The sequence below is a fragment of the Pristis pectinata genome, chromosome 3, assembly GCF_009764475.1.
Source record: "Pristis pectinata isolate sPriPec2 chromosome 3, sPriPec2.1.pri, whole genome shotgun sequence".
Taxonomy (NCBI): domain Eukaryota; kingdom Metazoa; phylum Chordata; class Chondrichthyes; order Rhinopristiformes; family Pristidae; genus Pristis; species Pristis pectinata.
In genome coordinates, this window is record NC_067407.1 from 46,172,536 (window position 1) to 46,191,228 (window position 18,693).

The following is an 18,693-nucleotide window of genomic DNA, read 5'->3' on the forward strand; positions in this document are numbered from 1 at the left end:
ATATTTGCTCTTGCTTTAAAATGAGCTCAGTTTGTGTAATTTAATGCTATGGAGAAAGTGAGAGGGCAGGGAACAGGAGTTGGGTGACTGATTGAAAGATATTAGCTGTGACCCAGGTTGTGTAATAGCTTGTTACTCAGAAGCCTGTTATTTAGATCCTTATTGCCAGCATGTTATTTGAAACCATTGCAGACTTTTTTAATGCTTCCCATCTTTGAATGTTTATCATAACTTGGGTAACCCCTACACCAGCAGATATGATTATAGATAATGTTTTTATGGTGAAGACCAGCAATTCAGTGAAAGGGGCTGGACTGATGCAAAGCAGGTTAGCAACACCATTGTGTCTCTCAAATCTGATTTTGTCAAAACCTTATGAATAAAATGCAAGGCAATCATTAAATTCGAGGGTAGACAGTATTATGGGTGCAAATCTATTGTTTGTGGAGAATTCAAAAGGAAGGTCTGTGTAACATACAAGAGATTTGATATTGTTTAATCCAATTTTGATTATCTTTTCTTTCTTTTGCTTCAACTTCAAGCCAGCTTCATTATTTGGAAGCTAAACCCCAACATTCTGAGAAATTTCTTTGAAAACTGAAACAATTATTGCAGAAAACTGCTTGTGCAACACTGATAGCAGTGGATGAGATGTTGTAAAAACTCTCCTACTCCAGTCTGGAAAGAGCTGGATGCATAAAAGTTCACCCGTGTAGCCACTGACAATGCAGTGCTTGCCTGCTCTGAAGATCCAGTTGCAGATGCAGCATATTTTGGTGAGAGCATCCTCATTGATGCACAGACATGCAAAGCCTCACTCCTTGCTGAGTTTTGGGGAGGAGAATGGCTTTCTGGACACTCTGGCTGTATTTGTCCTCCTGCTGTAAACCTTTACCACACCCCTCTCCCCCCTCTATCAGCCGTCTCCTCAGCTTGCCTTGTCTGCATGCCTTCTGCTCATTCTCCCAGTCATTCTGTATTCCCAGCAGAATGCATTCTGATATCTCCTCTTTTTCAACCATTGACTGCAGTGCCACTTTACACAACTTTGCAACCCTCTTTGTCAAAGTTTTTCTCCTGTTCTCTGTCCTAAGTTGCATTTCATGTCTGTCCTTTTATCAACGATCCCTCAGACAGAAGGACGTGTTTATTTTAATTGCCTTGAAGCCCATGCAGCACTGCGGTGATCTCTAAAACTGCCCCTGAAATAAAACATGCAGCAGAATCAGAATCAGGTTTATTATCACTGATGTATGTCGTGAAATTTGTTGTTTTGCGGCAGCAGTTCAGTGCAAGACGTAAAAATTACTATAAGTCACAAAAATAAATAAATAATGCGAAAGAGGAATAATGAGGTATTGTTCATGGACCGTTCAGAAATCTGATGACAGAGGGGAAGAAGCTGTTCCTAAAACGTTGAGTGTGGGTCTTCAGGATCCTGTAATTCCTCCCTGATGGTAGTTACACGAAGAGGGCATGTCCTGGATAGTGAGGGTCCTTAATGATGGATGCTGCCTTTTTGAGGCACCACCTCTTGAAGATGTCCTTGATGGCAAGGAGGGTTGTGTCCATGATGGAGCTGGCTGATTCTGTAACCCTTTGCAGCCTTTTTCGATCCTGCACATGGGAGCCTCCATACCAGGTGGTGATGCAACCAGTCAGAATGCTTTCCACTGTACATCTGTAAAAATTTGCAAGAGTCTTTGGTGACATACCAAATCTCCTCAAACTCCTAATGAAGTAGAGCCGTTGGCATGCCTTCTTTGTATTGCATGTATTGGGCCCAAGATGGATCCTCTGAGATGTTGACGCCCAGGAACTTGAAGCTGCTCACCCTTTCCACCACTGACCCCTTAATGAAGACTGGTGTGTGTTCTCCCAGCTTCCCCTTCCTGAAGTCCACAATCAATTCCTTGGTCTTGCTGATGTTGAGTGCAAGGTTGTTGTTGTTGCAACACCACTCAACCAGCCGATCTACCTCACTCCTGTACGCCTCCTCATCACCATCTAAGATTCTGCCAACAACAGTGGTGTCATCGGTGAATTTATAGAAGGCGTTTGGAGCTGTGCTTAGCCACAGGGTCATGAGTCTAGAGAGAGTAGAGCAATGGGCTAAGCATGCATCCTTGAGGTGCACCTGTGTTGATTGTCAACAAGGAGGAGATGTTACTACCGATCTGCACTGACTGTGGTCTCCCGATAAGAAAGTCAAGGATCCAGTTGAAGAGGGAGGTACAGAGGCCCAGGTTTTTGAAGCTTGTTGATTAGTACTGAGGGGATGATGGTCTTGAACGACAAGCTGTAATCTATAAACAGCAGCCTGATGTATGTTTTGCTGTTGTCTAGGTGCTCCAAAGCTGAGTGGAGAGCCAGTGAGATTGCGTCCGCTGCAGACCTGTTGTGGCAGTAGGCAAATTGCAGTGGGTCCAGGTCCTTGCTCAGGCAGGAGATAATTCTTGCCATGACGAACCTCTCAAAGCACTTCATCACAGTAGATGTGAATGCTACCGGGCAATAGTCGTTGAGGCAGCTCACCCTGCTCTTCTTGGGCAGCGGTATGATTGATGCCCATTGAAGCAGGTGGGAATCTCCGACTGCTGCAGTGAGAGGTTGAAGATTTCCTTGAACACTCCAGCCAGTTGGTTGGCACAGATTTTCAGTACCCTGCCAAGTACACCATCGGGGCCTGACGCCTTGCGAGGCTTCACCCTCTTGAAGGATGTTCTGACATCGACCTCTGAGACAGAGATCACAGGATCACCAGATGCTGTGGGGATTTATACATGTGTAGTGTTATTCCCCCTTCTTGTTCTTGTTCTTGTTCTTGTTCTTGTTCTTCTTGTTCTTTTTCTTCTTGTAGAGAGGTTATTAGTGAGGAATGATAACTTTAGAAATGCATCTGTCCATAATGGAAACTGCAGTTCTTAAGTCTGGCTGTCTTGCCACAACCCATAATGAAACAAATAAGTGTCAATGAGGAAATGCAATGCAAATGAAGTATGACACATTGTTCTGCACCTCTGGGTGATGTAGCAGACTTTGTGTTCGTGGAACTCGGGGATCTTAAAAGGTTGCTGATTGTGTGAGTTAAGAAGCATACACTCATCTTTGTCATTAAACATCCTCAGAGTATGAGCTCCACTGCAGACATAATCTAATTGGATAAAATTGGTTGTCACTCCTCATCTTCAAACAATGTTGGGTTTCTGAACATGTTCTGTGTAAATGTCACTAATTGTAGCCGTTGTGCAAAATAAATTTATGATCAGGATAGGGTCCAAAAATCATCTGTTTTTTATTTTGCAGGATCCCTTCTCACAAATGAAGCTAATTATAATTAATCATTCAGAACAGCTCATTTTATACCCTTGCTAATGTTTCCTAGAGTCAATTTAACCTCTTGATGTTAGGTTGTAATGAGAAGTGAGATGTAGATTCTTCTTTCAAGTGAGCCATTTAGGTCTTTCTCAAAGGCAAAGTTAAAATAGATAAGACATATTTGATTCTGTACCTCTTTATTTACTTTTTTTAAATAAAAGCTGCCTTTTCAACATGCCACTCACACACTCCAGGCTCTTGTGTGTGTGAAACGTAAATCATGTACTTAACACTTGAATGAACATAATAATGTTCAGGGTTACGGAGGCAGATTGTTCCTGTGTTGTTTACACTATTTATTGCTATGGATCTGTAGCAGGGGAATTTGAATAAATGATGGCTAACAAGGCATATGTTCTGCAAAATAATGCCCGACAAACTGATATGTTCACTTAACTACAAAACCAGTCATTAGATCTATTGTCAGCATGCAACAATGAAGTAGGCAGAGAGATGATTGACAAATAGGCCATGCAACAAATCCAGTGTAACTACCTACCAAGGCTGGCAATCAAGAAATAGTTAAGTTCAGGAATGGCTCTAATTCCATCAGCTCCCCTCCACCACTCCTACCCTTCCCTATCCCCTCCCTCAGTCAGTGTCTCTAAGGCCAAGTAGAATATACAGTGCAAGCCCAGAAACACAAAATCTAGGGTGATGCATCAATGTAACACTGTGGTTTCATACATGGTTAAAAAGAATGACTCGCAATTATCAGATAAAGTAGAAATCAGATAAACAATGGGTCTTTGACCTGTAAACATTAAATTTGTTTCTCATTCTATAGGTGCTGCCTGACCTGTTGAATGTTTCCAGCATTTTCTGTTTTAGTTTCAGATTTCCAGAATCTGCAGTTCTTTTGGTTTGCCATTATGAAGCACTGTTTACATCCACAGGGCATTACAAAAGATTTCACAAGCAGTGGAATATTCTATTTAAATGCAACACTCTTCTTGAACTTGGAAAATATGGTGCCACAAACAACAAAAGATAAGTGACCATGTGGTCTGTGTTTTCGTCCAGGACACTGGGGAGCAGACTGCCACAGGAACATTTAAGTTGAAGTTCAGGTTTATTGTGATATGCATACATAACCAAGGTAGGGTAGACTGAAATCTCATCTGAGGACAGTAACTTTTACAGTGCAGCCTTCTCTCTATTGTAGGGTCATATGTCAACCAAGATTATATACCCAAATCTCTGAAGTGGGGCTTGAACCTGCAATCTGATGACTCATAACTTTACCACTGAACCAAAGCTGACAAAGCATGGGTGTTGACCTATAGAGGCTATGGTGCATATAATGCATCTTGTCGTGTGAAGCAGACCATGTAGATTGGAATGGAAGTACTTATGGGACTGCTGCAGAACTGTGCTGATTACTGGTAAACAATGAGATAAAAGAACGTTTGAGTCAAGTAAAAGGAGAGTAAAGTCTGGAATTAATATTTTTTTAAGACATCTTGTGTGACACTGAAGATGTTGGCAATGAAATTTATCAATTATTACAATTACCAGCCACAACCTCAGTGCAGGGCAAGGAGTGCATTGCCTGAAGCTGTGAAGGTGACCATAGGTGTGAACTTTTATGTGCCTGGCTCCTTCTCGGCTGGTGCTGGAGATAAAAGCAACATATTGCAGTTTGCAGTGCATCATAGAATAAGCCATTGATGATCTATAAATAAAAAAGAGAACACTTGATTTCATTACTTCTTGCCAGAGGACAGTCATCGTGAACTCCAGGATTTGCAAGGATTGCAGGCTTTCCCATGGTGTAGTGTACCACTGAGTACGTACATGTTCCATTGAGTACATTTTATGTCAGCTCTGTCGTGTCTCTAAGCTAAGAGAGTGGTGCATTATGTGATGCCTTCATTCTAAACCAGGCTTCTAATAGCCACACATGACTCAGTGTAAAAGATTGTTGAATAACCATTCTTGGGAACTGTATTATATTGTGTGCTATATAAATGCAAGTTTTGTGGTTGGATCTCCTTATCTACAGCTGCTTCCATTTGGCATCAGGAGCAGGGTCAGGGAAAAGTTACAGAGATCAGTGGCCTCTTTTTGACCTCGTATCCTACCCAGCACCAAAAGAGACCTTTATTAGTAACTTGTTTGTGCCAGCTATATTTCAGCCGCAAAAAGAAGAAAATGGTGCCTAAGTGGAGACCAGGGAAAGCACAAACAGCATGGCTTTTGGGGCTTGCTTGCAGTGTGTGCATGTGTATGATTGTGCATATAATGAGATGAAATCTGATAAAACTTCACAGGTGTTTTGAAATAATAGGTTAGAAATTGGATCCACTAGCTTCTGTTCTCCATGCACAAAAGCAATTTAACCCAGGTTGGATTGTGCTAGTGATCATTTTTGGGTGAAGGGGAAACTGGCCCTGATATTTCTGTGTGCAGTTCACCAAGGTATTTCTGATGTTTTCCTGATATCAGTCACACGCCTCATGATTTTACAGCTTTTGGGTGCAATCTATAATCTTTGTTAAACTGTCCCAAAATAATCAGGCACACATCCTGCTGAGATCACCAAAGAGATGTCAACTGAAGGATCTCCATTGTGAAACTGATGACTAGCACACTACATCTGCCAGACACAGTTTTCTGTGCTCAGGATTTGGCTAAGTCCTCGGTTGTCCCATCGCTGATTACAACCTTCTCATGTGATGCACGTCAGAGGTGCACACTGTGATCTCTGCCTCATTGATCATCTCGAACCTGCGGTGGTGTGGGGTCACTCACAATCTGGGACTTCATGGGGCTGGCCACTCACACAGAGGATCACCATGTCCCCCACGCTCCCTAACACACCCGTACACCTCCCACTGCACCATTACTCACACACCTCTCAGTCTTAGGCACTAACCATTATTATTCCACCACAGCAGCAGCAGATTATACATGAGACTGCAACCCACTCATTAACACCTTCTTGCATTGCATCCTGAGTGATGTCATCTTGAGGCCCACTGATGGCACATTCCACCAGACTCCTGGTGTTTGCTCTGCAGGTGCCCAGTCTGGAGTGAACAGCTAATCTTTGCTGATTGTTGGGGGCTGTCCCTTCTGCCGGAGCCTTATTGCCTATGAGCCAGCCAACTATCTCCACCATTAGAGTTTTATTTAAAGCTGCGTGTGCATTCATTCTAATACCAGCCTACACAATTTCTACTGGGACAAGTACAAGAATGAAAATTAGAAAAAAAATCCCCTGATACACTGTGTCACTCAAAAATTAAGCCCTGCGTCCTGCTAGATGGAAAATAATCATTAACTTCAAGACTGGATGGTACTGATTACACTGAGATACAAAAGGCAGCAGATGCTGGAATCTGGAGCAAAAAATAAATGGCTGGAAGAACTCGGGGGGTGGGGGGGGGGGGGTCAAGTAGCATCTCAGAAGGCAAAGGGATGGTTATGTTTTGGGTTGAGACCCTGCATCAGGACTGAGAGTGTAGAGGGCAGATAGCCAGTCAATGGAAGTGAGAAGCAGGGGGTGAGACAGAGACTGGTAGGTGATAAGTAGAACCAGATTGGGGATGGGGGTGTGGGGCGTATGGTGGGCAGATGGGGGAGGGGGAGGGCTGGTGTTGAGACAGAGATTGATAGGTGGAAACAGCTAAGGGAGAGGGGAGATTCGGCAAATGGAACCAGGTGGGAAGGGGAGAGATGTGTTAGAAACAGAGGCTGGGAGGGAGGGGTAGTGGGTAAATGGAACCAGGCTGGAGAGGAGGACGGAATAGAAAAGGTGAACTAAGGGAGAAGAAACCCAGGTGGATAGCTATGTGGATGATGGGCAGATGATACCAGATGAGGGAGGATAATGATTCTTGGTAATGAGGGGGAGGAGGCATGGAAAAGGTAAACAAATGGAGAGAGAACGTGGGTGGACTGGTGGGAGTGGGAAGGGAACACTGGTGTGGGTTACCTGAAATTAGAAAACCCAATGTTCATAGCATTGGGCTGTAGGCTACCTAAGTGGAATATAAGTTTCTGTTCTAGTTTGCGTTTGGCCTCACCATGGCAGTGGAGAAGGCTGAGGATGGACAGGTCAGTGTGGGAATGTTAAGGGGAGTTGAAATGGTGTGCAGTCAGATGTTCAAGATGGCTGTTGCAGACAGGGTGCAGGTGCTCTGCAAAACAGTCACCTGGTCTATGTTCAGTCTTGCCAAGGGAGGCCACACCGAGAGCATCAAAGACCAGGTTGGAGGAGGCGCATGTGAATCTCTGCCTCACCTGAAAGGGCTGTTTAGGTCCCTGGATGGCGGTGAGGGAGGAGGTGAAGGGACAAGTGCTGCACCTTCTCTGGTTGCAGGGGAAAGTGGCAGGGGACGGGAAGGGCTGTGTGGGAAGGAATGAACAAACTGGGGAGTCATGGAGAGAGTGGTCCCTGTTTGTTTTAAGTTCAGCCTTTACTGTAATGATGACCTCGGGGAAAGCAATCAAGCTAATTGTGTGATGAGAAACAGAGTTTTTGTCACTATATTTGTCTGTTTTATTATTACTGTTCGTATTGCTTTAGTTCAAACTTCATCAATTTTGGTAGTCACTGGATGATGCTCAGACTTGATGCTATTAGTGAGGTGACACTGTATATGCATATTCTGTAAAGTCATGTTAATTCTGGAAATTGCTGTACTTCCAAGGACACATACTGTGTTCAGCATTCGGAGCCAAAAGCAGAACACAAAGCACCTGAAAGTGACAATTGTGAGCGTAAACAGTTTGGCAGTGGGGTACTTCCACCTTTCCTAGTTTTAGAAATTTACCATTCGGTGAAAGGAAGAGGTCTATTTGTGTATGTGTACAAATGTTCCTGACATCCATAATGTCAAAAACAACCTGAAGGATAACTATGCAAGAGATCTCAAAACTATCTCAACCATGTAAAAATAGGAACATGGTGTGTTTTTCACAATAAAGTGAATATTGACCACAACTTGGATGGAAATAATATATATAGTGCTATTAATATTTTAAGTCATACCTTGGAGCAGATAGGAAGATTGTAATTAGTCATTAAGCCTTTTCTGACTTAAAAATGTTTGTACAAGTGCCAACTTTTAGACTGTTTATCTGGACAGGGAGCTTCTCCAGACAACTGTCAGCTCCCAGCACTATCAATCCTATTGCCTGAGATACACAGAATGTCACATTTAACTTGGGTGCCTCTTGCCTTTTGCTGCTTCACATAGTTTCCTGAGTATTATGAATGTAAGGTTTTTCATTTTTTAAAATATTTCCTTTATAAGTAGCCTTTGTTCAATTGACATCACTCGGTAAACAACACTTCATCATCCCAAGTGAGTCAGGTTGATAGTGACATCTACTCTTTGGATTTTGTTTAGGAGAGACTACAAAATAGATTGCAGAGAATTACTTTAATTTGTCATTTACAGTTGGTTTATGAGCATTTTGAGACAATGTTAAAATCAATTGCTGGAAAATGAAGTGCTGCATGTGTGCATCTTTTCAACGCTCTTGAAAGGCAAGGCTTTGTGAATGGATAATGCTATTGGAAAAGATACCCTGACTTGTTACAGATCCTGCTGGACTTTGAAAGAGACAAAAGTCAAGGGAAAGTTAGTCTTATGAACCAGTTGTACTGCATTTTTCCATTGATGTAAAGCAATTTCAGGCTTGGATTTTAAGGACATCATTTTCTGAAAATACTTTTGATCTGAGAGAGATTATCCTTGGCCATATTGGTTTGTGTTGTCAATAGTAAAGTTTATAAATTCCATAGTGGTTCAGTGTACTCCCCATGGAGATCTTCAAGTGCTTTTAATGAGCTTTTTTTCTAATATTTAAAAAGGTACACTGTTGAATTGGTTTTCTTCAACTTAACTGGCCAGCAACAAATTCTTTGTCCAACATGGACCATGCAGAATAAGTCAGTATTGTTAGCTCCACTTTTCTCCAAGAAGGTACAAGCCCTGAACAGTGAGTAGCAATAATGTCCAGTTACATTAAAGGATAAGATGATCAGGGGATGTGACGACATTGATCCCTGGGACTTAAATCCACCTGGACCAATGGAATTAAAGTTCGCCTCTCCTGCCTGAGAGGTTCCAAATTCTTGCCCTTGTTTATTGCTGGGGTATGAAGGACTGACGTACCAGATGAAAGTAGATTTTTCAATGTGTTCACTAAACAACAATAAATTATTCTACAGTAGCACAGCATGGAAAGATTTTTTATGTTCCTCTTAGCCCTGTGGAGGAACAGAGGGATCTGGGGGTCCACGTCCATAGATCCCTCAAGGTTGCCGCGCAGGTCGATAGGGTTGGTAAGAAGGCTTATGGTGTGTTGGCCTTCATTAGTTGGGGTATTGAGTTAAAGAGCCACGAGTTAGTGTTGCAGCTCTATAAAGCTCTGGTTAGACCATACTTGGAGTATTGTGTTCAGTTCTGGTTGCCTCATTATAGGAAGGATGTGGAAGCTTTAGAGAGGGTGCAGGGGAGATTTACCAGGATGCTGCCTGGATTGGAGAGCATGTCTTATGAGGATAGGTTGAGCGAGCTAGGGCTTTTGTCTTTGGAGAGAAGGAGGATGAGAGGTGACTTGATGGAGGTGTACAAGATGATAAGAGGCATAGATCGAATGGATAGTCAGAGACTTCTTTCCAGGGCAAAAATGGCTAACACGAGGGGATATAATTTTAAGGTGATTGGAGGAAGGTACAAGGGGGATGTTAGGGGTAAGTTTTTTTTACAGAGAGTGGTGGGTGCGTGGAATGCACTGCTGGCAGAGGTTGTGGGGGCAGATACATTAGGGACATTTAAGAGCCTGTGAGACAGCCCCCCATTTCTCTATCATTCATGTGTCTATGTGGGAGGGAAGGGTTAGATAGATCTTAGAGCAGGATAAAATGTTGGCACAACATCGTGGGCCAAGGGGCCTGTACTGTGCTGTAATGTTCTATGTTCTCATATTACCCTGACTTTAGGAGAGAATGTGAGGAGAGGGAAAGTTATGAAAAATTTACCAATAACCTGAGAGGATTGATATAAAATTGGGAAACTCAAAACATCTTCCCCCAGATGACATCCCAGTCCGAGAATTGCCCTCTGCTTTGGCACTTCTTTTCTTGAAGAGTGAATGAAGGCTCTTCTCTGCCAAAACAGTGCGGCCAATGCCAAACACACAGTTCTGCTGCCATCTGCCATTCAAGGAAGCTCAGACAACTTGTTCAAACAGACATTAAATCTCAGCTTAAGAGCAAAGCTCAGAGTTGGATCACTCCCAAACCAAGTCCACCCTTGGCTCTGTTACTTCCACCAGTCCTACAACCCTCTAGAAACTGTGCTCCTTCACCTCTTGCCCTCGCACTTTCTTCACCCTACCACAGGCAGCCAAACCTTTTGCTGTTGAAGCCTTCTGCTCTGGAATTCTCTCCACAAACTTTTCCATTTGTTGATTTCTCTTTCTGCTTTCCAACTTTTTGACCAAGCTTTCCTCCACTCCTTCTACACTTGACTCGGGGGCAAAAAATTGTTAATAACCACTTTTGGGAAGTGGTATTCTACGTTAACTGTGATATATAAATGCAAGTTTTTTGGTTGTTGTTGGACCTTCTTGTCTGCAGCTGCTTCCCTTTGTCATGAGGAGCAGCATCAGGGAAGAGTATGCAGAGATAATTGGCCTCTTTTGATCTCAGATCTTCCCCAGCTCCAAAACAAACCTGATCAGCAATTTGCTTGTGTTGAGAGGACTCTGGTCTCAATATGCAAATATTTGGCCACAAGCTTTGGAGGAAGTGCTGCGTTTTCTCTGCCATGAATTCATCATCCTGTTCATTGACAAGTACGTAAGAAAAAAAGGACTCTACATATTTGTCTGTGGAGGTGCAGATGTTGGACTGTGTGGGTGTATATGTTTGTTGCTGTAGAACAGTGATTAAGGGGAAAATGCAACTGAATAGACAAGAGGTTGAATTGGCAATGTGAGCATGGGAAAGACAGGAATGATGAACAGTCAGATGGGCTGTCAGTTTATGTTGGCAAGCAATTGAATTGCGTATGGAGTAATCACTATTCCCCCCTCCAACACTACACCCCCAACACCTCCCCACTTGAATTGTTAGTAATGGCTGAATGAACTCTGGAACTCAAATTATGGCAATGAGAGAATTGAGGGAAGGCAGACAGACAAAGACTCTCAGCAATGAGTTTAACAGAAGCAAGGATTTCCTGGGCTTTTTGTGCACAGGCAGTATCCAGTGAAATGATTACAGAACTTCAGCTCCCTGTACTGCTGACTGCCTTATTAAGTATTACCTCAACCCCACTGCCTTGCCTTTTAAATTTTAAAAACATTACACATGAGAATGAATGTGGAGCTCAAGATGTATGAAAATGGATTTGCCAGACTTATTTCTGCAGATGTATGGAGTATTCATTGTGCCGTCAGCAGGATTCCAAGTACAAAATGCTGAATTAAGTAACAATTTGTTGCTGTGGACCATGGTCTTTGGGGAACTACATGAAGACAGCCCAAATTAATCCTGTACCACCAACACAAAGTAATTTTTTTCCTAATACAGGTCCCAATTACAAGACCATCTCTTGAGGCCTTGATTATTAATTTGCTTTAAGAGCTGACTTTGAGCCAGAAAAGCTAACAGCTTGAATGAAGCCACTCTTAAATATAATTGCCCAGAAACTCCTTTGCACAACTCTAAAGGAGCATTTGCTGTGCAGTGGGATAAGGGCTTAACCTAGAGTACAAAAATTTTGTGCCTATTTCTAGGCATCTTAGTGCTCATTAGGAAATTAAAATCCTGAGTTTTTGGCAGGATTTTAAATTATCTCATCACTTTTACTCCAGAGTAAAATTCCTTCAGATGAGGTCAGCAATAGTGCACCTCCAGGGTGATTTTCAACCTCGTGGATCTGAAAACAACAGTCCTTGTTTACTTGCAGAATCACTCGTCTTTACTAACCTGATTTTTCCCTTGCTAGTTAGAGGGCCAAAGTTAAACTGCAATGCCTTGTCCTCGATGAAATCTATCCCCTCCACTGACCTCAGATATAATGTCATATGCCTTAAAAATCAAAACAACTGCAGATGCTGGGAATCTGAAATTAAAAAAAAGCTGGAAACACTCAGCAGGTCAGGCAACAGCTGTAGAAAATAGAAAGAGTTAACATTTCTGACAAAAGGGCTTCAACCTGACGCATTAATTCTTTTTTTCTCTCCATTGATGTTGCCTGACCTGCTGGATGTTTCCAGCATTTTCTGTTTCTTTTTCATGTGTGCTTTGACTGCTCTGCCCACGGAGGTCAGGGTCCCGGTTGCACTTAGCTTCCCAACTTCACGATTGCTCCAGGTTGCTGCTGCAGATCTCTGCCACATCTCGCAGTTTGCCGCTCACTGCTGGATCAGGGAGGTCATCCAAGCTCTTCACTCATGGAGGGAAGGTCTCAGCCTTCAGGAGCAGGCAGAAGACCATGCACATTTGCCTGTCTTGCGGGCTTCCCCAAAGCACAGGCATTCGGAGACTGCACTCATGTCTATACAGGGGCAACTCTGGCCAGCGGCGCCTGGCTTGTAGCCCTGGTGGGTCTCTGCAGGACCATGCACAAAGAACATGCCTCCTGCAGCTGCTGTTCTTCAACAGCTACTTCCCCCTGACCTCGCTGGGAGTTTTCTTCCTCATCCCTTCCATCATTGCAGCAACGTTCTCCTGCTGCTGGAAGAGCTGGATGCAGAGATCCCCTCTTCAATGCCAAATGCAAGCAGCTGCAAGATCTTGCAACAGAATGCACAGTACTGAAAGTGAGGCCTGGAATGAGGCATGGAAACCCAACAGCACTGCTGCGTGCAACTGTGAAACTCACAACTGAAGATCTTGAACTTCATGAGACTTTCACAAATCATTTTCTTCTTCTTCTTCTTCAACAATCCCTTAGGGTCGAGGAGGACCTGCTTCTGTGTATGAGTTCATTTAACATGGGTTGGCTAAGTAGCCTTGGTGATCCACAATACTGTTTTAACAGCACAAAAAGGTAGTAAATGTTAGGTTAATGCATCCTGCTTAGAGGAACTGATGGGTCTGGGGAAATCAATAAAAATTAGACACTGGTGGTGGCCAAATTATTGGAAAAATTCTGAGTGACAGTATTTTGACATCATTTAGAGAGCTACAGATCAATCAAAGACGGTTGGTGTCAATTTGTCATATGTGACTAATGATTTCATTTTTTGAGGACATAACGAGCAGGTTCAACGAAGGTATTTTGTTTATTTCTCAACTGGAAGTGCACTCACTTGCTCACTGGGCTTTCACGGCGCACAGTCTTAAGAGAGGTGATTCTGATGACAGCCTGTTTTATGGTCAGTGGTGAATGCTAAACACACACCCGTCAGTGTCCTTATTTTCAGCATTGTACAAGGCAAATGGGAGCCAAAATAGCATTGGGGTTTCCTCCTGCACTTTAATTAGCAAGAATTTAAAGTTTTTGTACAATCTAACGCGGAGGGTTCCACCTTGACATGATTCATGCAAGGCTCTGGTTTTGCGTCTGTGTTATTATTTTCCTGTTCTATTTTCAGGCAAGACTGAAGCAGAGCTTAAAAATTTCAGCCCACATTACCAGCGGCAGTACCCTGTGACCTTCTTCAATCACATTCGGCGTGAGGTAGAGCAAGACAGAGAGGTCCAACCCCAACTGCTGCATCGTAAGGTACAGTATATGTGTTGTGGTATTGGAAGGGTCATCCCACCATCCCAGTCAACTGCAGTGACTTGCATTCAGAGAGTGCATGGATCATTCTGAACTCTGAGCCACATTCCTTGTGGACATGTTCCACCCTGGCAGCAGCAGAATTCAAGGAATTATCTCTATAAATATCCTACTGTGTATGCCAAAGTTTTGGAATTAAAACAGAAAAGGGTTGAAATCTTCAGCTGGTCAGACACCATCTGTGGAGGGAGAAACAAAGACTTGGTGCTCGAACTAGCCCATGCCTCATGGTTGCCTCAATCCCCTGCACTTTTATGTCCTCTCAGCTTCCAGGGTTCTCTTGGTATTGCTGCCTTGATTATTCCACCAGGCAGAGTGAAACCAATGTTTCAGGTCAATGATCTTTCATCAGAAGCTCACACGAGAAATGGCAAAGTTACAGACAGTCAAATTCCAGTCAATCTAGTCCTGAACGAGCCCAGTCCCCATAACTGTGATTGGAAAGCATTGTCCCAGTAATTATACCATTTGCACTGGATTTGAACCTGACTTCAGCTAAACCCTGGACAGTGGCAAGCTATTTGCATGACCTGTCAGGTCAGGAAGTGGTTGAGTTCAAGATCTTTGAATATCCCCACATTTTATCAAAAAACATCAGAATCACAAAAAGCAGCTGCCCTTGTGCAGTTTTCTGGCAAGAATATCAGTTTCAGTCACGATTCTGTCAAGGAGTGCTTAATCTGAGGTATATTCTGCTTGTTGGTCCTGTTATTAAATTTGTCTTAAGTTAATCCAATGACACCCAAGAGCCACAGATGTCAGCAGTGACAGACTGTGCTGTGATATATTGTCATCAAGTCATATAGTTGTACAGCATAGAAACAGGCCCTTCGGCCCACCATATCTATGCTGACCATCATACCAATCTATGCTAGTCCCACTTGCCTGCATTAATTCCATATCCCTCTATGCCTTGCTCTTTCAAGTACCTGTCCAGATGCTTCTTAAATGTTGTTACTGTTCCTGCCTCCACCACCTCCTCTGGCAGCTCATTCCAGATACCAACTACTCTTTGTGTGAAAAATTTATCCCTCAGATCCCCATTAAACCTCCTTCATCTCACCTTAAATCCATACCCTCTAGTTTTAGATGCCTCTACCAGGGGAAATAGACTCTGGCTGTTTACCCTATCTGTGCCTCTCCTAAATTTTTATACAGTTATCATGTCACCACTCAGCCACGTTTGCTACAAGGAAAACAGACCTAGCCTAGATAGCCTCAAGCCCTCCAATCCAGAGGATCCTTTAAGAGTCCTTTGATGGTTGCATCATGGTACCACCTCCTGTTCCGATGTTGTTTGTGGTACTCAAGTCCTCATAGATATCGGCAGTGAAGATGACTTTGGACATTGACATGACCCTTGACATTGTGATTCTCATCTGGTGTCTGTTTTATATTAGAATACGGGTCCTCCTGAGGTTACAAGAGCCCAACTTCTGTACAGCTCATACATACCAGCGAGCATTTGGGAGAGGGGCAAATGGATTTGCTGGCTGCTGTGAGGCTGCAGGCATCTTCTGCCACATGGGAGCGGCAGTTTACGGCAATATCTGAATGGTTAAGTTAGATGCCCTGGTTTAACTAGACATTGCCCTTGGTTGGCCTATGCTGTTCTTTAAATAAATTGCCGGGAGGCCGCATTTCTGATTTGTGAATTGTCTGGGTTATGAACAGTTCTCAGGAATGGAACCCTGTTGTAACCTGGGGAAGATCTGTGCCAGAGATTTGTGGCCACTCATTCAGAGACTAGACATTAATCTGGGTGGTGATCCTTCCAGTCCCCCATTCACAAATCCTGCTTTCAGCTCTGATGTTGGGAGGGCAATGAAAAGGGAGTATCACCCTAGGAAGAAAGCACAAGGAAAATTCAAAGTGAATAGGGTAGTTTACCTCGGTTTTATAGTGAGATTGTTAACCTTTTACCTTCATTGAAGAAGTGGATACTCATTATCATAGCTGCCTCCCTCCTCAAAACCATGCACATACCTAAAGTCGAGCATCCCAATTGATTTGTATTCCTTTTACAAGAACATGTCTATCTGGCTCCCTGAAGTTTGTCTTTTTCTTCAACCTTACTGCTATCACTGCTGCCCAGAGTGCTTGCGTCCTCTAATGTCACCATTACTCCCATTGTTGCCATTGCTTTTTTGAAACAGCAAAAGATTTAAATTTTCTCCGATTCATCCAAGATTCCATTCTCCTCTGGAAGTCTCACTGTCCATTTCCCTTCCACCATGCCCCCACCCAGGTATTCCAAGCTCCTCTTGAATGCCCCATGTACCTGAAACATCCTGCACGGTTCCAACTGTTCAAATTAACCATCCCATCATCTCCCACTGGTCTTCAGGATATAATATTGACCTTGTTTGAAGTGCTGCTCTGTCTCTGTTCCCACAGACCCATTGTCATCAAGAATTATCAGACTCAGTGTATTCCCTGTGGACCTGCTGTGATCCTGCTCATGTGTAGCACTTAATCTGTGGTCACATTTCTGACTTCTTCACATACCTTGCTGCTAGATCTGGGATGGACTTTCCCCCTACTTTTCCCTTCAGTGAAACTCGAGCCTGTGCTACTTCAAAACAGTGTATATTGGACTGTAGCCCAACGTGTTTGTAGGCCAGTGCAACAGGCTGGAGCATCACAGTGGGGGACATCCCTCGAGTTGACAATGACCCTCAATGATGGCAACTAGTGAAGGCACAGGACACTGGGAGGTCAGAGTCTTGACAGCACATTTATTTGACTGTTCTCATTGCAAGATTGGGAAACCTCACTGTAAGCATTTTTTCATTTCCTATTTAAGAAGGTGAAATGTGTTTTAAGACTGTAGCTGGCCTCCAGTTTTGCTTCTAATACATTCATTATCTATACACTAGCTCCAGGCAGAATTAATTAAAAACAATGGGTTAATTTCCCATTGGTGATGATACAATCTATGTGCCTGTTTGATGTCTCCTACTGTACAAAGCAACCACCTGGCCAATGGAACTCCAGTTGTTCAACCTTGACAAATGTGGACCCTCTGTATGGCTTTTGGTGGCACCAAAGTATCTCTGACAATGATTTCATCAGCCTTCCAGACAGCTCATTTAATAATGCCTGCTGTTAACACTCTTTTGGCTCTGGTCTGAGCTTTCCATTCTACATCCAGTCATCCACCGATAGCCACCTTGTGCAAACACTACTCCATATCCAACTTAGCACCTCGCTAGCTGAAGCTTTCTTATGGGTGCATTCATCACCTTCTGAATGGTTTTACCTTGTGCTTTCCCAATGGTCTCAACAAACCTACCCTGTATAAAGACTAGCCAATCCAGAATCTCCTCTGCACAACATTTCACACATTCATCATGAATTGAACAGTCACCAGATTGTGCTCGCTTCAGGCTCCTTGTCCTCATTATTAAATCCTTTTGCAACCCTGTGTGGGAAATCTTATTTTCTTGTCTGAATTTCCCATTTCTCTAATTCCACATTGCTGCTTGACCCTAGTCCATACTGTCTCGCCACTGGAGATTTCTCCAGCTGCCGCTGTGCCCTGGCCTGACAGAATGGTTTTCCCAACACACTTATTCCCTTTGGCAAAAATTGTTCTTGTTTTGCAGCTAACTTTGGCCAGGCTAAGGTTACTGTCCATGCCCACCCATTCCCATTGGTATTGAGAAGATGTTGATGGATGGTGTTCTTGATCGCTATTCCACAAGTAATCATGAGGGTTCTTCTGCTCTTGCTGTGAGAAGAGTAAAATGAAGTACACTTTCAACATGTTTCACAACTTCAGGCATCCTAAAGCACAAAATAATTCTGAAATGGAGCCAATATTATATGCCGGAAATGTTGCAGCAGTTTATGCACAGCGACTCCCACAGAGTCATGTGATAATGGCCAGATAACCTGAAAACAGAGGATCATTGCTCTCCTCAATTGCTACAGAACCTTTTGGATCCACTTGAGAGAGAAAATGGGTACGACTGGTCCATACAAACACACTTCTGACAATGCAGTGTTCCTTTCAATTTTGCACTGGAGTTTCAGCCTTGCTTATTGTGTTTTGTGATCTGGGGTAGACAGTTTCTGGTTTTGGACTCTCTGAACAAGCCCCAGTACTTGGTTTCTTCAAAATTCCTTCTTAGTTTGTGTCTAAAAGGCAACATGAAAGAAGTTAAAATAGGAAACTGGGAACTCCACCCTCCCTCCCCCCATCTCTGTAATGGGCCCTTGCATATCACAGAGAAGCTTGGCTTTCCTTCCTCATAATGCCCTGAAAATCCTGGAAGGTTTGCATATACTCGGTGACACAACCTCTGTCTCCTTTTCTGACTAATCAGTAGCATTGAAAAGATTAGTTTCTAAAATGTCACACTTATCAATGAACACTGGCCGTTGTTTTCAAAGGAAGAGGAATTTGCACACACATAGATGTTGCATTTCTGCACAAAGCATTCTTGCCCACGATATGATGGTGTGGCTGAGTTGTAGCATTTTAGCCTCTGATTCAGAAGATTCCACTGCGATGTTCAAATGGGCATTTGAATTAGCGTGGTAATATCCG

At 43.2% G+C, this 18,693-nt stretch overlaps 1 protein-coding gene across 1 annotated transcript in view; it reads left to right on the plus strand.

Annotated features, from left to right (window-relative positions):
* The window catches only part of niban1a (niban apoptosis regulator 1a), a 97,318-nt gene that overhangs the window by 23,267 nt on the left and 55,358 nt on the right, over positions 1-18,693 (plus strand). The window contains 1 exon segment of the mRNA XM_052012465.1: positions 13,948-14,078. Within this exon segment, the coding sequence (XP_051868425.1) occupies positions 13,948-14,078 (131 nt within the window).